This window comes from Mesoplodon densirostris, chromosome X (genome assembly GCF_025265405.1).
Source record: "Mesoplodon densirostris isolate mMesDen1 chromosome X, mMesDen1 primary haplotype, whole genome shotgun sequence".
Lineage (NCBI taxonomy): Eukaryota > Metazoa > Chordata > Mammalia > Artiodactyla > Ziphiidae > Mesoplodon > Mesoplodon densirostris.
Genome location: NC_082681.1, coordinates 31,970,645 through 31,993,530, shown reverse-complemented (window position 1 = coordinate 31,993,530; position 22,886 = coordinate 31,970,645). Strand labels below are relative to the sequence as shown.

The 22,886-nt window shown below is 39.3% G+C and overlaps 1 protein-coding gene across 2 annotated transcripts; it reads left to right on the top strand.

Moving 5' to 3' along the window:
- The first annotated feature begins 11,076 nt into the window (after window positions 1-11,076).
- Window positions 11,077-19,336, top strand: MCTS1 (MCTS1 re-initiation and release factor). Of its 2 annotated transcripts, none has more exons than XM_060086967.1 (6): window positions 11,077-11,213; window positions 12,405-12,557; window positions 13,095-13,192; window positions 16,207-16,340; window positions 18,282-18,349; window positions 19,113-19,336. In XM_060086967.1, the coding sequence occupies exons 1-6, from the start codon at window positions 11,203-11,205 to the stop codon at window positions 19,192-19,194; spliced, it is 546 nt and encodes a 181-aa protein (XP_059942950.1). In that variant the 5' UTR covers window positions 11,077-11,202; the 3' UTR covers window positions 19,195-19,336. The 2 variants fall into 2 exon arrangements, with proteins under 2 accessions (XP_059942950.1, XP_059942949.1); XM_060086966.1 differs by lacking the exon at window positions 11,077-11,213 and adding an exon at window positions 11,615-11,836.
- Window positions 19,337-22,886: the final 3,550 nt, after the last annotated feature.

The window sequence follows — 22,886 nt, the reverse complement described above, 5'->3', positions numbered from 1 at the left end:
TTTTGTAGAATATCCTTTTTTTATCCAAATTTGAGTTTGTCTGATGCATTTTCCATAGTTATACATCATACCAAGGGTACATGCTATCAACATGATTTATCATTGATGAGGTGAACCTTGATTGCCTGGCTGAGGCAGTGTTTGGCTTGTTTCTCTACTGCAACACTATTCTTTTTCTCTCTTTCCAAACTCCACTGTTTATAAGGAAGTCATTATGCACATCCTACACTTAAGGAGTGGGCAGTTATGCTCCACTGGCTTGAGAGAGTATCTACATAAATTATTTGGAATTCTCCTGTACAAGAGATTTGTGTACTCTCCTTTAATTTATTTATTCAATCATTTATTAATATCAGTATGGATTTGTTAATATTTATTTTATACTTTGAATTATAATCCAATGATAATTTTGTTGCTCAAATTGTTTCAAATTTGGCCATTGGAAGCTCTTTCAGTTGGCTCCTATATCCCTTTGACATACCTCTATAATTGCAGGGGTTTTTGTTTTTATGTTTGTTCAGTTTTTTATAATTAAAAAAAATTTATGGTGGTCCCGACTCATCTTATATTTTCCATGCTCCAGTCCTAGAGTCAGCCATTTCTCCATGGAGCCCTGATTCCTTCTATCGGAGAATGGAGAAAAATTTGGTGCTATCTACTAAATTAAATATCCACTTAACCCTCAACTCTGCAATTCTGTTAGGTATGTAGCTTAAAGAAATAATGGCATTTGTTTTGAAAGAGGTATGTGCAAGCAATTTTTTGTGTGTAAGCATTTAAAATGCAGTATTATATGTATTGATAATTCACTTAAATATTTATTGCAGGCTTATTATGAGTTCAGCCTATTCTAGGCCTTGGGGATATAGCAGGGAGTCAGACAAAGTCCTTACCTTCTTCTTTTATTTTATTTTTTTAAAATAAAATTATTTATTTATTTATTATTTATTTTTGGCTGCATTGGGTCTTCATTGCTGCGCGTGGGCTTTCTCTAGGTGTGCCGAGTGGGGGCTACTCTTTGTTGTGGTGTGTGAGCTTCTCATTGTGGTGGCTTCTCTTGTTGTGGAGCACGGGCTCTAGGCACACGGGCTTCAGTACTTGTGGCTCGCAGGCTCTAGAGCACAGGCTCAGTAGTTATGGCGCACAGGCTTAATTGCTCCGCAGCATGTGGGATCTTCCCAGACCATGGCTCGAACCCATGTCCCCTGCACTGGCAAGGAGATTCTTAACCACTGTGCCACCAAGGAAGTCCCAAAGTCCCTACCTTCTTTTTTTAAAATTTATTTTATTTTAATTTATTTTATTTTTTGGCTGCATTGGGTCTTTGTTGCCATGCATGGGCTTTTCTCTAGTTGCAGCTAGTGGGAGCTACTCTTCATTGTGGTGTTCAGGCTTCTCATTGCGGTGGCTTCTCATGTTGCAGTGCGGGCTCTAGGCGTGCAGGCTTCAGTAGTTGTGGCACGCGGGCTCCAGTAGTTGTGGCATGCAGGCTCAATAGTTGTGTCCCACAGGCTGCTCCGTGGTGTTGCAGTTGTTCAGTCAGAGACGAAAATGAGTCCAACACACAAGATGTATGCGTTAAAGCACAGTGGTAGAGGGCTGCTGCTCGCTCAGGCAAAACAGCAAAGCCCTCAGTCCACTATGGCGTATTTATTTAAGCTTTATCTAATAGAAAAAGGTTCTTTTTAGCACAGGCTGTGTCGTTCTTGAACATCTAAACAATGCACCTCCTTATTTTCTTATGTTCCCGATTATACCAAGGACATGCATAGATCAGTGCCCAGAACAATCAGTACTGCTTGCAGTCCTGAAACATTCTCACGCACCCAGCTTGTTAGGTGAGCCGATTCTTGGGTCACGTCTTTAGCCATGTCCTCAGTTACCCTGCTACACCGTGGCATGTGGGATCTTCCCAGACCAGGGATCGAACCCGTGTCCCCTGCATTGGCAGGCGGATTCTTAACCACTGTGCCACCAGGGAAGCCCCTACCTTCTTGAAGCTTACTATCTACTAGGGGAAACAGACAATCAACAGCAAAAAAATAAATAATTTTAACGTCAGGCAGTCCTGTCACTCAGGGTACTGGCAGAAATGAGAGGTGCATTCAAACAGAAGGATTGATAAGCATTTAATGAAGGATTTACAAAGTTGTAAACAATGGTAAGTGAAAGGACAAGAAATGATTCAGCAGCCACAGGTGGGAGGGGGATGAGAAGACATTACCATAGCTTGGCCCTGAGTCAACCTGGAGAGAAGTATGACAATAGGAGAGAGTCACCGGACAGGAGTGTCACAGCTGCTGGAAAATCACAACAGGGAGGGAGCTGGGGAATAAATGCTACAACTCCAGTCTCTCCCACCCTCCTGTCTCTTGAGGGTATCTCTCACAGGCAAAACCTAAGGGGAAACCAGAAGGCAAGGAAGCCTATTATTGCAGATCATAAAGATCTGCTGCAGGGCACAGAGCAAGGTGGAAAGGGGGAGAGAGGATCCGGAGAGGCAAAGTGAGAATATTCAGCGCAGTAGTGATAAGTGCTATGGGGAAAAGTAAAGAAGAGTAAAAGAGAGAGTGTAAAATGGGGCACTATTTTAGATAGTGTTAGGATGAGGTGGCATTTGAATAATGGCGTGAGTGAAGTGAAGGAGGGAGTCATGTGGATATCTAAGAGAAGCACATTCTAGGCAGAGGGCAAAAGTGCCAAGGCCTTGAAGTGTTATTCATACAATGAAATATTATACAACAATCAAGATGAATGAACCACAGCAACATGCAAATTTACATGGGTGAATCTTAGAAAAGTAAATATGGAAGGGGAAAAATTAGGTTCCCAAAGAGTACATACAGCATACAGCAGTATAAAGTTAAAATGCATTATAATAAAAATTATACTTTTAAGAAAGATATATATATATCCATATATGTATGTAGGCACACATATCTATATATGTGTGTGTGTGCATATATATGTATGACATAAAATTGTATTAAATGGAGCACCACAAAATGATGAACACAGGATTCAGGATAATGATTCTTTGCCAGGGGGTGGGGGGAGGCAGAGGAATGAGATTAGGGCCATATGGTTAGATTTAGTTATTAGGTTCATGGATACTTATTACATTATTTAAAAAACTAACTAAAAATGAACCATACTTGTATTAATAAAGAGAATGTGCCATGAATCAAAGATTATTATTAATTTAATTCTATTCATCCAAGAACCAATGAAAAAAAATAAGACTCTGAGAAGCAAGGGACCATGCTTGGCATGCTTGTGGAATAGCAGGAAAGCCAATGTGGCTGGAGCAGAGAAAGGGAGAGGAGTAGTAGATGAGGTGGAGGGGTGGATGGGGGCCAGATTGTGTAGAGCCTTCAGAGCAGGATGAGGACCTTGGATCTTATTATAACTGAGATGGGAAGCCACTGGGGGTTTTGTGCAAGGGAGTTACATGATCTGACTTATGTTTTAAAAGGTTCATCCTACCTGCTGTGTAAAAAATAGACTGTAAGGCAGCAGGCATAAGAGTGAAAGCAAGAAGCAAAATAAGTAAGAGACGAGTTTGGTAGTCAAGGTGACAGATGATAGTAAATTTGACTAGAGTCATAGTGTTAGAGGTATGTGAGAAGCGATCAGATTTTGGATATATTTTGAAAGTAAAGGTGATAGTATTTGATGATGGACTAAATGAAGGATGTAAGAGAAAGAGAGGGCTTCAGGGATTTTTGATCCAAGAAAATAGGTGGATGGGACTCCCATTTATTGACATGAAGAAGATTGCATGTTGGGGAAGAACTTGAAATCAAGGATTCTATTTTGGACACGTTTCATTTGCAGTGTCTATTATTCAAGTGGAGATGTCAACTTTGGATAGTTTGAAGTGTAGTGGAGATATTCAGGCTGTAGATTTCAAATTGGAAGTCCATGGTATATAGATGGTATGGAAAGCTATGAAACTGGCTAAGGAGAATCAGGAGAGGGTGGTGTTAAGGAAGTCAAGGTACCAAAGTGTTTCAAGAAGGAGATCATGGTCAACTCAAATACTACTGAGAGCTTGAGTAAAATGAGAACTAAGTATGATTTTTGGTTTTGGCAAGGCGGAGGTCATTATTAACCGAACTGAGTAAAGGGATGGGGGGGTGGTAGATGGCATTTTAAAATACGTATTTATTTATTTATTTTGGCTGCACCGTGACTTAGTTGCAGCACGCTGGCTTTTCGTTGTGGCATGCGGGATCTTATAATTTTATTTATTTATTTATTTTTGGCTGTGTTGGGTCTTCGTTTCTCTGCGAGGGCTTTCTCTAGTCGTGGCAAGCGGGGGCCACTCTTCATCGCGGCGCACGGGCCTCTCACTATCGCGGCCTCTCTTGTTGCAGAGCACAGGCTCCAGACGCGCAGGCTCAGTAGTTGTGGCTCATGAGCCCAGTTGCTCCGTGGCATGTGGCATCTTCCCAGACCAGGGCTCGAACCCATATCCCCTGCATTGGCAGGCAGATTCTCAACCACTGTGCCACCAGGGAAGCCCGTCATACAGGATCTTTACATGCATGCAGGGATCTAGTTCCCAGACCAAGGATCAAACCCAGGCCCCCTGCATTGGGAGCGTGGAGTCTTACCCACTGGACCCCAGGGAAGTCCCTAGATGGAATTGTTAAAAGGAGAGATTACGGCAATACCTTATTGAGAAGGTAACATTTGAGCAAAGGTCTGAAGGAGGTGAGGGAATTGGTCATGTGGAGATCTGGGGTAGAGCTTTCCAGGTAGAAGGACCAACCAGTGCAAAGACCCTAAGATGTGGGGTGTTGGAAAATAGCAAGGCAGTCAGTGTGACTGGAGAAGAGTAAGAAAAGGGAAGGAAGAGTAGAAGAAAATGAAATTGAAGCGGTAACAGGAACCTAGACAATTAAAGACCTTGTAAGCTATTGTACAAATATCGGTTTTACTCTAGTTGAGATGGAGAGCTGTTGGAGAGGTTTGAGCAGAGAAAAGACTTTACTTTGAATTTCACTTTTAATAGGAAAATCTGGCTTGTGTTGAAAATAGATTGTGGTGCGAGGCAGAGGTAAAAGACCAGTTTGGGGGCTATTGAAACAATCCAGGCAGTAGATAATGATGGCTTGAACTAGGATGGTAGCTGTGAAGGTCATGAGAAGTGGTTGACTTTTTTATGTATTTTGAAGAATCAATAGGACTTACCAATGACTTGGGGGTGGAGTGTGAGAGGAAGAGAGGAGTGAAGGAAATTCCTAAGATTTCAGGTCTGAGCACATGAAAGGATGGAGTTGTCAATAACTGACGACTGTGGGTAAAATAGGTTTGGGGACAGATGAGTGTATGAGGGGACAGAATGGAGAGAGTCTAGAAGTACAGTTTTAGACATGTGTTTGAGATGCTGGTAGAAGTGGGTAGATGGGGTGGTGGGAGTCTGTGAAAGGTGTTGGGGGTTGAAGGAGAGAAATAGTCATCTAGGGGAGACTGCATAGCTTATGCTGAGCTGTCCAATACTTAGCCACTAGCCACATGTGACTACTGAGTACTTGAAATGTGGTTAATATGGCTAAGGAACTGGTTTTTCAAGGTCCATCTAATTTAATTATTTAAATGTAAACATAAGTAGCCACATGTGCTAATGGCTACCGTTTTGGTGAGCACAGATTATAGAATATTTCCATCATTGCAGAGAGTTCTATTGGACAGCACTAGTCAAAGAATATATACTATAATCACCAGGCAGCATTAAGGGCCCACTTGAGATTAGTGATCATGAATTTAAAATGAAGCTGGTTAGCATGGCTCTGTGTGTGTGTGTGTGTGTGTGTGTGTGTGTGTTTAATTTATTTATTTTTGGTTGCATTGGGTCTTTGTTGCTGCACGGTGTGCGGGCTTCTCACTGCGGTGGCTTCTAGTCATGGCACGCGGGCTCAGTAGTTGTGGCGCACAGGCTTAGTTGCTCCGGGGCATGTGGGATCTTCCCGGACCAGGGCTTGAACCTGTGTCCCCTGCATTGGTAGGCAGATTCTTAACCACTGCGCCACCAGGGAAGCCCTGTGTGTGTTTTTTAAAAAATGTTTTAATTGAAGTATAGTTGATTTAGAATGTTGTGTTAGTTTCTGGTGTATAGCAAAGTGACTATATATATATATATATATATATATATATATATATATATATATATATATATATTCCAGATTCTGGTACTTCATAGCTTGGTAATCTTGGGCAAGCTACTTTACCTCTTTTTTCCTCAGTTTTCTCATCTATAAAATGGAAATAATAATAGTATCTACTTCATAAAGTCACTCTGAGAATTAAATAAGTTAATACATGAAAGCACTCACAACAGTGCCTGACATAGCATAAGTAGTCAGTAGATGCTAGCTATGATTATGGTCATTATACTTCCGTGTTGTTTGAATGTTAAACGATGTGGGTGTATTCACGTATTTCCGTTGAAAGAGCTGAGAGGAAGGAGCCAGTAGAGAGGGAGAGGTTGAAGGTATAGGACAGAGGTAATGACAGCTTGAGTAAGGTTACTGAGGACCTGTACATGAAAGGGATCTGGAAGACAGATGGAGGAATTAGACCTAGCTTGGAAGAGGGCTCTCTCTCATTTTAACAGTAGAAGGATGGCTCTGAATATATTCCTAGTTTGGTAGTAGTAGGTAGTAGGAAGTTGGTTTCCCATATGGAGACTTCTATATTATCTTTAAGAGGTGAGTTATTTGGTAGATTGAAGGGGCTGTTGAGGTGTTGGAGTTTTGAGGAAAATGGGCAAGCTTTGAAAGAATCACTGGGGAGAATGAGAGAGTGACCCGAAAACATGAAAGGATTTCCCCAGGAATATTGAAGGTCCATTTGAGGCTGGACTACGAATTCAGGGTGGTACCTGTTATTTAACTGTGATTTTTCTTTTGCAGTGTTTAACGACTCTAGGGTGGAGAGGAAAGGCTGTGAACCAGGATCTTCAATGAATGAGTAGAGGACAGCAAAGAGGAAGTCAAGGTGTAACCAGATAGTATGAAACTTGGAGGAAGAAGAATCAGGTTTTTTTTTTTTTTTTACCTGAGGGTGAGGAGGAATTGTCTAGAAGTTGTAGTGTGGCTGGAAGAGGTCATCTCATCACCTCCTGACTCCCTAGTACATGCAGCGTCTTGGTGTAAATCACTTTCACTTGAAAGTGCTGTAAGAGAAGCTCCAATCTCATGGGAAAGCCAGGAATATCACTGGACATTCAGGGATAAGTTGGAGAATGGGTAGGAGTTTGTTAATCATGGAATTGTGTTCCAGGGAGGCATAGCAGAAGCACCTGGAAATTAAGGTAGAAATGAGAGGTCAGGTGGCAGGAGAAGAAGCACAGAGGAATATGGGAATGAGGTTAGAAGAGAGGAATAACGACTGCAATAGTAATTTAATAATAACAATACTAATAATTTAACAATGCTTTGCCTGTATTCTCTCATTTAATCCTCATAACAACCTCATAAAGTAGAGCCTTTACTTTTCAGATGAGAAGACATGCACACGGGTTTAAGTGACTTGCCCAAGGTCACATAATAATAGATTGAACTTGGTGCTTACATATTGGGCGATGACAAAAGAAAATAGGGATATGAGTGAGGCACAGTGAGTTTGGCTTATCATAAATTTGTCAAGATGGTTACTTCTGACAGTCTTTTGATAAATAGGGGTCTCTCAGCTTTCTCCAAATTTAGCTGTATTTGGGACTAGAGGTGGATGATGCTGTTTGGTTGGTGTTCCTTATATTGCTCTGTATGGAAGGATCCAGGCCATGGCCGATGCATTTTCTCACCTGTGCTCTGCACAGTGATTGGTGGTGGGGGTAGTGGTGTGATTCTTAGGTATGTCTTGACCTTGTTGGGGATATAAAGTCAGGCTGCAGGTGGCTCTGAAGTATAAGGCTGCGGGGCGGTTTGTGGGAAAAGTGACCTTAATGGAAGACTTCACAGGCTGTAGATTCTGAGAGATGAGAGACCCAGTAGGGGTCTGGCAGTGGCCCAATTCTTTCTTGCAGTGAAAGCACCTCCTCCAGTGTTCAAAGCTATGGCCCACCTCCTAAAGAAACCATTTTTTACTGGACACTCTGGAGGGTTTTGGTGCCATGCTTATTGCTCAAGGAAGCTTATGAAGAAGAAAAGGAGGCCTTACTGTAAACTTCCTTGGGCAGCATTTTATAGTCTTATGTCAAGATGATCCTATAAAATTGTTTCAAAATTCTAAGACAGCAAATACAATCATTAAACGTTTAATGCTTATTATAGCTAGGTTACTTATTTTAGTAAACTGTATGCTAGACTTGGGTTTTCTGTGTCCTGTGCTGCATGTACATTGATGTCCCTTGTAAAATAAATTGCACAGAACATCTATGCATGAATTCTAGTATAGACAGCATATATGTCTAAAACATAAAGGTCCTTTATAACTATTGCATGAATAAATGAAGTTCATCATTTCAATTTTGGAAGAGGTTTATTTTGAGGTATTTCTTCTTTTATGACATATTGTTTGTTGTAGCAGTGATTTATTTGATGATGAGTTCTGTCAGGAGTAAACCCCCAATTATGACCTTGGAAAAATGATCCCGTTTACAACACAAAACCAGAAACACATTACAGTGAAAAGTGGGCCCTGCTTATGTATCTGTGTAGATGGGTTATGAATAAAGGTATTCATGTACACATACAGAACTAAATATCTCCCTCATTAATACTAATGACCTAACTTGGCATTTGTCATAATTCAGATTCAGTTTCTGTGATTATCAGAGTGTATGAAAGTGGATTAAAATGTGTATGCACATGTAGCTATATATCTATTCCATGCATGTGGGATTTGTCATAATTTAGAGTATGTATAATTTTTTTTTTTTTTTTTTTTTGCGGTACGCGGGCCTCTCACTGTTGTGGCCTCTCCTATTGCGGAGCACAGGCTCCGGACGCGCAGGCTCAGCGGCCATGGCTCACGGGCCCAGCTGCTCTGTGACATGTGGGATCTTCCCGGACCGGGGCACGGACCCGTGTCCCCTGCATCGGCAGGCGGACTCTCAACCACTGCGCCACCAGGGAAGCCCTATTTTTATTTTTTAAAACCTTATTATTATTATTTTTGGCCGCCCCACGCGGCATGCGTGGTCTTATTTCCCCTACCGGGGATCGAGCTGGCACTCCCTGCAGTGGAAGCGTGGAGTCTTAACCACTGGACCAACAGGGAAGTCCTTATGTATAATTTTTATAGAATTAAAAGTTAGCTATTATTTCTAGCACTGCAAATACTCAGCATAATACTTTTTAATAAGTCTAAAATTAGTAGGTTCAAGAAATTAGGAAGTCCATCCAGGTATTATTAATTTTGGAGTTCATCAAGTTAAATTTTATTTACTAGTGGAATGCATTGTTATTACTAAGGTGTTATGTTTAGATTGAATACAAAATATTTATTTTCTCCTACCTCCAACCGCTTAATTATAACTGTTTATAGTTGTTATAATATATTTACTGTTACATAGCAGGCTTCCAGGGCGATGTGAGTTGCCAGTAGAGGAAAGTTCTCCTGTTTTGTAAGAAGCCTAACAGTGTAGCACTAACCACAGCTTGGGGTCTGGGCTTCAGTTTTGTATGTTCATAAACGATATTTAAATGTCACAGAGTTGATTGATGCTGGGAATGCGGATTCACGCTAAGGACGTTCTCAAGAGATTGATGTATAAACCATAATGCCAATTTATTAATTTACAAAGACAATTGTTCACGCGGATATGATTTGAAAATAGCAAGTCCTTTCCGGGCAGATCTTCATGGGAAGCTAAATTATAATCAGAAGATTGTTGCTACCATAGAGTCAAGGCAAGGTGAGTTAGCAGTACAGTTCAAACACATAATACCATTTGCTGTCATTGCCAAGGCCCATCTCCCCAATATAGAGTATTTGCTCCGTGGAGAGACTGGTGTATTTGTTTTACAGATCAGTGCACACCCATCCCACCGCCTGGGTAGTGCCTGTTTAGGTTTTGCATTTTTCTATGCTTTCTTTGCTGATCAAAACCCTTGATTTGCTCTTTTTAAAAATCACATAAGTAAAACGTGTTTCTTTAGCTGTTATCTCTTCAATCGGATTAGTCTAGTATCGATCGGCTACAGGCCATTCTATCATTCAGGGAAGGTACCTCTTTATATTTATAGCTCAACTTATAGCCATGGGGGTGAGGCAGGGGACAGCAACCTAGTGAATAATTCTTTGGGGGCACCTCACTGTGGCCAGTGAATATGGTTGCCAGATTAAAATACAGGACGCCCAATTCAATTCAGATAGCACGTACTTTTTTTTTTTTAGTATAAGTATGTCCCAAATATTGGATGAGGTATAGTTATACTAAAAAAAGTATTCATTGTTTTTCTGAAATCCAAATGTCCTGTACAGGGCGTCCTATATTTTTATTTGCTAAATTTGGCAAGCCCACGAGTACATCAACATGATGTCAAGAGGCTTGCTTGGCTTCAAGCTGGTCTGTAAGCACCAATCCATTCGGTTTTCTCAGGGAACAAAAACCATTCCCACTAAAAAATAACTGTAGGTAGCAATGAAACACGGAAGAATTTTGACCCTTTGAGGAACCCGTAGTGACGCAACAGCCTTAAATAATGCCTTGCTTGATTGCCCCGCCCCCTCCATCTTCTTTCTCTGCTCTTAGAATGATTGCTCTATCACTTCTTCCTTCTGAAGTCCCGCCTTTTCAGCTACCCGCTCTGGATAGGGATCGGTAAACCAAAAAGGGCCGGCAAAAGAGCCGACGGGGCTTCCCTGGTGGCGCAGTGGTTGAGAGTCCGCCTGCCGATGCAGGGCACACGGGTTCGTGAGCTGGTCCGGAAAGATCCCACATGCCGCGGAGCGGCTAGGCCCGTGAGCCCTGGCCGCTGCTCCGCAATGGGAGAGGCCACAACGGTGAGAGGCCCGCGTACTGCAAAAAAAAAAAAAAAAAAAGCCGACGGTTTTGAGAACCGGAAGTAGTCATATTTTCTGACAACCGTAAAGTGCGGCTGGCTGTTTCCCTTTCCGGGTAACGACAACAGCTCCGACTGTTAGTGCCGGCCTTCCTCGTGTAAGGGGATCTGCCGGACTCTTGCTAATTCATTTTTTTTCCCCATTCCGGGCCCTTCCCTATCGTCGCCCCCTTCACCTTGGATCATGTTCAAGAAGTAAGGACATTCTGTGGCTTCCGTCGGCTGCTCACAAAGGTGGTGGGGGGTGGGGGGGGGAAGAAGGCGAGAGCAAAGATTCTCTTTCTCTCTCCCCCGCCCCTGCCATCCTTACTCCCTAAGGTTTTCTATAGTACTATTCTCTCAACTCGCAACCAGCAACACTTCTTTAAGCTTTCGTCCCCAATCCTCAGTTGGGTTTGGGTCCTCCCACCCTCATTTTCTTTCTCCTTACCTCTCTTTCTCTTTTGCCCCCTTTCCTAGTTCTATCTCCGTTCCTAGGGTTCTACCAATCACATCCATGCACTGTGATTTAGGGACATATCCTCTTTAGCAGAGAGGAGAGCCCTGCACTCACTGCCTTGTGGTTACTAGTTATGAACTGAATAAGGGAAGGCTTGACTTCCTGGGTCATGGGAGTGAAGGAGTCTGGGTGACAGGAAGCTAGCGGACTGTGATACCTATTGCCTAGCTGCCAGATGAACCTTGTCTTGAAAATAGCGTGACTGCCCCATAGGCTATTCAGTGTGAGGAAGACAAAAATTCTTTGGAACCTACCTAGTGGGTTTGCCTTCCAGATTTGGTAGCCGCAAAAAGCAAAGGGGGATCATGGGCAAAGGAAGGTGGGTTTTGTGCATGACATTTTGAGCAGAAATAAATAGGGATGTTAAATACTGTCGTCATCATCACTTAAAAAAGAATCTCAGCAGATTACATAGCCTAGGAGGGGCCGATTTTCACTGTTATATTTGGGTTGGTCTTTTGTATCTCAACGCTTGAGGGTATTTTCATTTTGTTTTGTTTTGCTTTTGTTTTTTTACACAGGTTTTGTTATAGGTGGGAATCTGTTTCTTCCTGGGTAGAGTTGAGTAAGATTTTCCAGGAGAGGCATTTGTGTAGCTAATTACAGATTATAATGTGAAATATGCCTCATATCCTTACCCCCTCGCCCCCCCGCCCAGCTAATTGTGACTTTATGACAGTTTATTTTAATATTGTATTAAGACTTTGGTTTTGTGCTGGACACAATAAAAGGGAAATGGTATTTTAAAAAACAATTGATTTCATAATTAATTTAGACGTCTAAATATTTGCTTGGAAATAGATGACTAATTAAAACAATACCTTTAGCTATTCTGATATGTCTTCTTGGAAATGCCTTTTTTTTTCCTTGCAAAAATTATTTGGCAGATTTGATGAAAAAGAAAATGTGTCCAACTGCATCCAGTTGAAAACCTCAGTTATAAAGGGTATTAAGAACCAATTGTTAGAACAATTTCCAGGTATTGAACCATGGCTTAATCAAATCATGCCTAAGAAAGATCCTGTCAAAATAGTGCGATGGTAAGTCTTTATTTTTTTCTATGTAAAGTTCAGAGAAGCTGAATATTGTATGATTAGATTGCACTCATAATAAATGTAATTATCTTCACATTAACTATCTACTCTAAATGAGTAACTCTAAAACTTATCAATATTTGTATTTTCAAGTGTTTTTCTATGTTTGTGAAAATGTGGCTTTGTGTACTGATTGTTTTATTAAAGAGTTAATTAAATGTTTTTATTCAGAGTTGGATTTATTTCAGTTTGTGCTTTAGAGATTTGTTTTATTAATTATCTAAAAAGGAAATTAAAATAATAAAATGTGAAATAAAATTGTAGCAGATCATATTTTTCCTTTTTCTCTACTGGACTGGTATGAATTTTAAAAAAATGTTTTGTGTTTTTTTTGCCCTGGATCTTTATTGAAATTTTTTTAAAAAAGCTTACTGTATCTCTGTATATGCATGCTTCATATTATACATTATTTAAAGGATGTTTGGCATATTCATTTTTGAAAGAAAATATCTAACTTGGTACTTTGTGACATTTGTCTTACAGCCATGAACATATAGAGATCCTTACAGTAAATGGAGAGTTACTATTTTTTAGACAAAGAGAAGGGCCTTTTTATCCAACCCTAAGATTACTTCACAAATGTAAGTCTTGTTAGAAAATATGTATTGGGGCATATGGAAAGACACAAAAGGAGTTGAAAGTGACTTCTGGTAGTTAACTTATTAGTACTAGGTTATATGGAATATAAAACTAAAAAGATTTCCCCCCTCCCCATCTTGTGGTAAATCTGAAAAATGCAAATTCTCTCATTATGCATTCCAGAAAGCCCAAGAAAGAGCATTCATTCATTCATTACTTAATTCAAAAAGTATTTTTTAAACTTACTCTGTGCCAGGCACTGAGCTAGGTACTGAGAATGTGATAGGAAGCAAAGATAGATATGGTCTCTGTCCCTAGGAAGCTAACAGTTTAGTTGGGAGAATAGACAACAATTAGATAATTACACAAATATATATTCACAAACTGTAATAAGTGCTGTGAGCATTTTCTTTTACATTTGTATCCAGATTTGCCTCATAGAGGTAATTCTGTATAAGGGAAAGCATGGAGTCCCAGTTACTATTAGTTGAGTGCCAAGGTCAGGTGTTAAGAAACAAAATAATGTTTATTATGTACCCACATTTGCATGTTGTTAGATTGATTACATTACAAAAGAAAACCCAAAGGAAGATGCTATCCCAGTGTACAAGAGTTTTTCAACTGCAAAGTAAAATTTCTGCTTTTCAAGCCAGTATGTGTCTGGCATGAGTGCTTATTTATGATGAAGCATTGTGTCTGAAATGTCAAATGGTAGAGGAAAAAAATGTGTGTATAAATAGAAAGAGATAAAGCAAATATAGCAAAGTGCTAATGAACGATTGTTGAAACTAAATGGATGGTGTCCAGGTGCTCATTGAACTATTCTTCCAGTTTTTCTATATGTTAAATTAAGCATTTTCACAATAAGTTGGAAGAAAAAGATGTTCCTATTTAATAATATTTTGCTGGGAACCAACCTTTTAGAACATCTTAAAGTTATTCTTGTGCAAGAAGCAGGATGATATGGTGGTTAAAAGTGTGAACTTGGAGTTAGGCAGGTCTGGGCTCAATTCCCAGTGCATGTCACTTTTGTCAAGTCACTTAAGCTTTGTTTCCTTATCTTTAAAAGTGGACGCAATTGTATGTTACATCTCCCAAGGTTGTGAGGATTAAATAAGATAGTAACACACGTGTAATGCACCTAACACAATGCCTGGAACATAGTAAGTGCTCAATATATAATAGCCATTATTATGATGTAGTAATTGTTCAGTAAATGTCCATACACTACTACTACTTGTCATCGTCCCCATGATCAGGATCATCATTATCATTATTATTAAAGGGCAGATATTAATGAGTATGGAGATCTAGAAAACAAATAATAGCTTCTGAGTAGTAAACACATTCATTCATTCAGCTTCCTTTTTTTCAGTAAGATGTTTAATTTGGAGCTGTGTTTAAATTAATTTCTAGGCTTGGTAGGAAAAAGACTTATTTGTTCTCTGACTAGTGGGAGGGCTAGTGGTAAGACATTAAAGTGAATACATTTTACCAATTATTGTTATTACTCCTAGAGAGCCCTGAGAGGCCTAAAAAGTTTTTCCCATAGATATTGTTTTAAATCCTTCAGGGATCCTTTAGTTGTTAGGTTATGAATTATTAATAGACACACATACACACACCCAAATAAATTTTTTAAGATTCCAAAAGGAGTATGTGTTCATTCTAGAGATTTGTAAAATACGGAAGTAAAATCACTTGTATTCCCATGACCTAGAGGTAACCATGGTTAGTATATCAGTGTACTTCCATCCCATTATTTCCTGTATTGTGTGTGTCTGTGTGTTATGTGTAAATGCATATTTTTTTCCTTTTTAAATTGGGCTCTCTGTTATGTAGTTTTTGTTTTTTAATTAATAGACTTTTTCTTAGAGCAGTTTTAGATTTACAGAAAAAATGAACAAAGTACAGAGAATTCCCATATAATTCCTTCCCACCCTTCTTTTCTTATTAATATCCTGCATTGCCGTGCTTCATTTGTTACAATCGATGAACCAATATTGATATATTATTATAATTAATGAAAGTCCATAGTCTACATTAGGGTTCATTCTTTGTGTTGTACATTCTGTGGTTTTTGTCAATTGCATATGTCATGTATCCACTGTTAACAGTATCTTACAGAATAGTTTCACTGCCCTAAAAATTCCCTGTGCTCTACCTATTCATCCTTCCCACCTCCCCCTCTCTTCCAACCCCTAGTAACCACTGGTCTTCCTGGCAGTTTTTTTTTTTTTTTTTTTTTGCGGTACATGGGCCTCTCACTGTTGTGGCCTCTCCCATTGTGCAGCACAGGCTCCAGATGCACGGGCTCAGCGGCCATGGCTCACGGGCCTAGCTGCTCCGCGGCACGTGGGATCCTCCCGGACCGGGGCACGAACCTGTGTCCTCTGCATCGGCAGGCGGACTCTTCAACCACTACGCCACCAGGGAAGCCCCATTTCTGGCAGCTTTTATTCTGCTTTTTTCACTTATCATATATTTTGAATATTTCCCGGGGTATTCTCCAAAAACATGGTCCTATTATATAGGTATTATAGACATACTTTAATTCATTTATCTCTTACTTTATTGCTGGAGATTTAGGTTGATTCCAGTTTATTTCTAATATAAATATTAGTGCTATAATGAATATCTTTCTATCTAAATATATTGTACATCTCTCATTTTTTTCTTAGGATAAAGTCCTAGAAGTAGAATTACTGAGTCAGAGTTTGAACCTTTTTGAGGCTGTTGATACATGTTGCCAAGTAGTCCTAAAGAAAGCTTGTACCCATTTATAAGTCTTCTAGCAGTATATGGGAATGCCAGTTTTCCTACAGTCTTGCTAGCACTGGGAAATACTTTTCTTAAAAATATATACCAATTTGATAAGTGAAGGAGGGTGTTTCAGTTTTATTTTGCATGTGTCACAGAGTACTGTAATTTGGGGAAATATTTGTTCATGTCCTTTGCCTTTTTCTGTTGAGTCATTAGTCTTACTAATTTATGTAATTCATTTCTTTTCTTCTAGATCCTTTTATCCTGCCACACCAGCAGGTTGATAAAGGAGCCATCAAATTTGTACTCAGTGGAGCAAATATCATGTGTCCAGGCTTAACTTCTCCTGGAGCTAAACTTTACCCTGCTGCAGTAGATACGATTGTTGTATCCTTCCCAGGCTCTAACTGTTGAAAAATGTGTTCATTGTATTCTTGTTATTGCTGAAAGATCTGTCATCCCAGAGAACATTAGATGTACTTTTTTGGAGGTTACTCTTACTGTTATCTCATGCCTTTCTGGCTACATTTGAAGTTGTGGGAAGCAACATTATTTCTTGAGACTAAATTATGTCCCATCTTAGAGATTAAATGAGAACAAGTAACAAAAGAGTCCCAGCTGCATTTCAGCTCAGTTAGGGACCAGTGTTATCAGACTCAGGACACAGTATAAAACTCTTAATTATTAATAGAGAGGTTGTATATGATATGATTGGATCACTTATTTGGACATCATCTTGCTACTTTTATGTTTGAATTACCCCAGATACCCTGGAATAAAAGCACTCAAAAGGGAAAAGAACTTAAGCACCAGGTGGAATGTTAGAAGTGAGTAGTGGGAACCATTGGCAATCCCAGTGGTTTTATTTTAAAGTTCCAATGAACTTTGATTCTAAAGTTCATTTTTTTTTTTTTTTTTTTTTGCGGTACACGGGCCTCTCACTGCTGTGGCCTCTCCCGTTGCAGAGCACAGGCTCCGGATGCACAGGCTCAGCGGCCATGGCTCACGGGCCCAGCCGCTCTGCGGCATGTGGGATCTTCCCGGACCGGGGCACGAACCCGTGTCCCCTGCATCGGCAGGCGGACTCTCAACCACTGCGCCACCAGGGAAATCCCCTAAAGTACATTTTTAAGTTGGTTGTTTGGGCCCAGAACATGTTTTCTCAAAGAGAAATGGTAAAGTCCCAGATGGTCCTTAAGAATCTATTCAACTCATGATGGAGCTGAATAATTCTGCATTATTTCCATTTCTACAGTGCTGTTTCAGCTATATTCCAGATTAGTTTTTTGTCACCTAGTCTGGACAGGAGGACATCTTCTCCTTTGTCATAGATAAAGTGGCCATTTGCCTCAGGTTGAGAAAAGGAACTATACTTGGTGGGAATGGGGAAATCACTGGAGCGGAAAGGCCATTGGAGTGGGTTTAAGAGTGTGTCCTGTGGTCAAAAGGAGGGTGTTCTCTCTTGTGGCAGTTATATCTAAGGGGTAGTATAAGTTGTATCAATATATTTATATCTTAGGAACAGCTTGTGTTGATATAGATACTGGTCACATAATAGGTGATCAAATATTTGAATTGAATGAATGACTTGAAAACCAAGGGAGAAAAGTATTCTGTGAGGACAGGTTACCCTTTTATGTTTATGATTTTTCTGTTTTTAAAGTTGATAGTTCTGGGGTTTCCCCTAAATGGAAAATTTTCCTAGTACTTAGCCTTTACTTTTAAAATAATTTTTATTTTGAAATAATTATAGACTTTTGGAAAGTTGCAAAACCTAGTACAGAGAGAGGCTGTGTACCCTTGAACCTTTACTTTTTAAAATATGTACTGCAGTGTTTAACATTCTAGACACTTCAAATGATAACCAAGAACATTCTGGTTGTTCTGGATAGATTGCAACTTACATTGGGCTCTTAAAGATTGATTGGGGATACAATTATTGTTTTAATGTGTCCTTTATATAAAACCACTATTTAGTGATTAAAGCACTAGAACAATTGATATTTATTTCATTTTTAATATTTATATGCAAGAAATTTTGTCTCCTTTTTTGCATGACTTCTTTTTCTTCTCCTCCTTCTTTTGTTGGCATCGGGTTATGGTATTAACATTTGACTTAAAAACAGAGAATGATTATCAGATTCATTCATTTAGCATGTATTGAGTATTTGCAGTCTGCCCATAAATTTTGCTGGGTCCCTGCCCTCAAGGAGTTAATGGACTAGGCAAAGATGCAAGTTGGGTTCACAGTGGCTTAAGTAGTAATGTGACACCCCCTCTCCAAGGCATTTTGATAGATAAATAGTTTTCTTAGCTGTGTGTTTTCAGGCAATCATGGCAGAAGGAAAACAGCATGCTCTGTGTGTTGGAGTCATGAAGATGTCTGCAGAAGATATGTAAGTCTCCTGTTAGGTCTCCTTAGCTTTTAAGATATAGGTAACCTATGCAGGAAGAATCAGAATTACAGGTGAAATTTGCTCTCATTCATACCACATCTTATAAATATTTAAGCACAGAAGCCTAATTTCTGATTTTTCCTAACACTTAGGAAGCCATTGAAACCTATTTTGTCACTGGGATTGCATTCTTCCTTTAGCATTCTGAAAATAACCTGTGTGCCAACACAGCTGTATTATATGTATGTGTGTGGTATTTTAGGAATTTTTTTTATTTAGTATGATTTAGATTAGGTGTGGGGAAAGATATTTTGCTGCTAGTTTTTAAAAACAGTGACATAATTTAGTACCACACAGTATTTATCTTATATTTTAACATGGTGGTATAAAATATTAAGGAAATATTAAAGATATATTACCAAAATATAGTCAATATACTTAAAAACGTTGGAACTCATGACCAAAATATTCCTATTAATTTTGTTTCAGGGTTAATTATAACACTTTGATGTTCTCCTGGTTTGGTGACATCATTACTCTGTTTCTGTGGACCCACTAGTTAGATCACTAGAATCGCTTTAAGACATGAACTGCAGCAGAGTAATGTAGTTTAATGTAGATGATAATGTTAGTGTAATATAAATAAATTCCCTACATGTGGCTCAATAATTTCAAAATAGCAATGCACCCTGAATTATATTTACCATGAGTAAGCCTATAAAAATACTTAACAATATGTTTATGTGCTTTATGCCTTCTGCAGTGAGAAAGTCAACAAAGGAATTGGCATTGAAAATATCCATTATTTAAATGATGGGCTGTGGCATATGAAGACATATAAATGAGCCTCAGAAGGAATGCACTTGGGCTAAAAATGGATATTGTGTTGTATCTGTGTTTGTGTCTATGTGTGACAACATGAAGATAGTATCTCTGTGGTTATGCTGAATAAATTCAACAGATGCTAAAATTCTGTTAGCTTAAAAATTATTTTAATTTTTCTTAAACTCAAGTTGAATTTGGGTTACGAACTTGGACATTAAAAGGTATCTGGTAAGTAACCAAACTCAGACAACTTAATGTCCTTTCTCAGGCTAATGATGTAAGATGAAGGGCAAGACTTGGTAAGTGAACTTGCTAGTATATGGCTGACCCCCCCAGAGAATCTGACTACTTAATGGGGCTGGAAGCTAGACTGGGATTTTTATCCCATTACCCCAGGGCACCTAGAAGTGCCCCTTCTCTTTTGTGTGTGTTTTTTGTTTGTTTGCTGTTGCTGTTTTTAAACTTTTCATTATGGAAAATTCTGAGCGTATAGAAAAGTATGGGTAGAATAGTATAATGGACCTTTTCTGTATCCATCACCCAGCTTCACTTCGTGGCCAATATTATTTCATCTCTATCTCACTCCTTCCCACCCCACTCTCTGATTATTTTGAAGCAAATCTCAGGTATATCATTTCATCCACAGTTTCTTTAATATGTCTTTGAAATATGTATTTTTTTTAAAAACCCATAATATCATTATCACACCTAAAAATTTAGCTATATTTTAAAATATATATATTCATTTTTTATTTTTGGCTGCGTTGGGTCTTAGTTGTGGCACATGGGATCTTCGTTGTGGCACGTGGGCTTCTCTCTAGTTGTGGCTTGCATGCTCAGTAGTTGCGGCATGTGGGCTTAGTTGCTCCGCGGCATGTGGGATCTTAGTTCCCGACCAGGTATCAAACCCATGTTCTGCGTTGGAAGGCAGATTCTTAACCACTGGACCACCAGGGAAGTCCCAGCTATTTCTTAGTAAGGTCAGATATCTGAACTGTGTTCATTTATGTGACAGATGGACCCAATTGTTTCTCTCTTTATTTTTTTAACCATTGGTTTGCTTGAAATTGGTATCCGACTAGGTCCATATATTGCATTTGGTTGTTATTTGTCTGTTTTAATCTCTAAGTTCCCCCTCCGTTTTCCCTTTAAATTAATTATGTAAGAAATCTAGTTGTTTTGTCATATAGTGTTTCTTCCCACATTCTGGATTTTGTTGATTGTATCACTGTAAAGTAATTTAACTTGTTTTTATACTCCCTGTATAGCCTGTAAACAGATCGGCTTGATCAGATTCCAGTTCAATTTATTTAATGCCTTCTCTTGAATCATACTACACAGATGCCCAGAACTTGCAGATTTGAGTCCCCACTGTATTCCCCAAAGAATGTGTATCTCCTATCATAAGTGGCATATGAAGACCATGGACCTACTTCAGTAAGAACAGTAAGCTGTTTTGAGAATTAAACAGCAGTTATGAATTTATACAGTGATAACAGGTCTTTTTTCCTAATAACATTGCTGTTATATTGGGTTGGCCAAAAAGTTTGTTTGGAAAAAAGTTTGTTGTTACAGAAAAACCCGAACAAACTTTTTGGCCAACCCAATACTGTGTTTCAGCCATCTTCATTTGGTTGTTTACAAATATATGACATGTGATTTTATTTTTCAGATGAATACAGACATTTACAAGGTTGTTGTGACCTGTGTTATGGTTAGAAGTTGGTGAGAAAGGTGAGGGTGGATAGTAAAAAGAGAGACACCATTTGGCTGGCTGTTGCAGCTGGGCCTCCCAAGATATAACATGGGTGAAGGGTATAGATCCAGGGTCTGACTCAGATTGAGAAACTATTTTCCAGTAACAAAACCTATAAGACTTGGAGATTCCCACGTTAGAATGTAAATGTATTAATTTATAGTGATAAGTCTGCTTAGGGTAAACAATTAGTAAACAGGAAGTTTCTTGGTGAAGATGGATAAGAGTAAAGGAAGGTTGATAATTGGGGGAGTATTTCTTCTGGGCCGGGGTAAGGCTTGGAGAATTTTTCCTGCTTCATCATTAATTAGAATGCTTATGTCTGCCAAAATCTTTCTTTCCTAGCCTGTAGAGGTGCCCTGATACTTTTCTTCCTATATCCTTTTTAAGTTCTATGTAGAATATTTTTCTTTGTTATGACAGTTATATTTCTACAACTTACTATATTTTTATATTTTATTATTTATTCCTGGTGGATAAAAGTGTAAATAATCTCATCAGTAGCACAATTATAAATGATCTTTCAGGGTAGGTTTCTTCAACAGATAGTCTCATTTTATGCTGATTTACTAGTTTCAAATCAGATGTTTCCCCATTTGAGGGAGAGGCAGCCTATTCGAGGTCTATAGCTCCTTATATGCTTAAAAAGAAAATAAGTCATTTATGTCAGAACCAAACGTTGAACCTTTATTTTTGGTACTAAGATAATTTTAATTGACCAAGATTGCCTATGGAGTGTTAGCAATGAAAAACAAAGCACACACATATATTAGAGAAGTTTTAATTGTGTGGTTTCAGAAATAATTTATCCATGTTTCTAACCACTGTTATGGTGGGTGTGGGGAACACTTTTAAAATATTCAACATCATCTGTGCTTGTTTTCCTACTATGTTCAGGTACATTGACTTTGTTGCCTTGGTAATATGGACTAAATATGTATATTTCCTGCTCCCCCGGGTCTGAGGCCTCAGGTTATAGAGTTAATCCGGGGTGTCACTCCATAGGTTGGAGCCCAGTCTGTTTCTAAACATTAGGTCATGCAAGGAAGCCAATTCAAAGAGGTTGAACTATCAGCCTCTTTATGCACTATGCTAAAGGCAACTTAGTTTTCCCATATTCCTGAGAGTAGGAATACAGGGAGAGCCTGTTTTTCTCACAGGCAATGTGTCTTCAGTTCATTTTTAGTTAGGGTGTCAAGGTTGACACATTTTGTGTCAAGCCAACCTACAGTCTAGTCATTTTTGTGCATCTGACACACTTTTCCTCAGCCAAGGTCAGTTCAGCTCAATGGACATTTATTGAATATCCACTAGGTTCTAGGCATGTGGCACAAAGATGAATAATAGAAAGTTGCCCTTGCTCCTAAGGAGCTTCCAGTCTAGTGAGTAAATTTACGTTTAAAAAAATCTGGGTAGGGCTTCACTGGTGGCGCAGTGGTTGAGAGTCTGCCTGCCGATGCAGGGGACGCAGGTTTGTGCCCCGGTCCGGGAGGATCCCGTGTGCTGCAGAGCGGCTGGGTCCATGAGCCATGACTGCTGAGCCTGCGCATCCGGAGCCTGTGCTCTGCAATGCGAGAGGCCACAACAGTGAGAGGCCCGTGTACCGCAAAAAAAAAAAAAAATCTGGGTAATGGTGACAGCCCAATAGCAACTTATAAAGCCAGTAGGAAGTTACTAATACATTTCCAATTTCAGTCATCAAAATTTGCAAATTATACGTGAACCAGATATAAAAATATTCCTTAGATTATATCCAATGTGAGGTTAAAAAAATCCAGATGTCTTGGAGTTGCAACAATTCAGCATTCCAACTCAGATTGTGGTCCCATTGTGTGGTAATATAAAGGCCTGTTAAACCCTTTTCTAGCAGACTATTATAGTGGTTTGGTGGTGTTCTGTTGGCAGCTACATTTTTCCTTTTTTTAATGTTCTGGACCCAAAACAAGCAGCTGGATT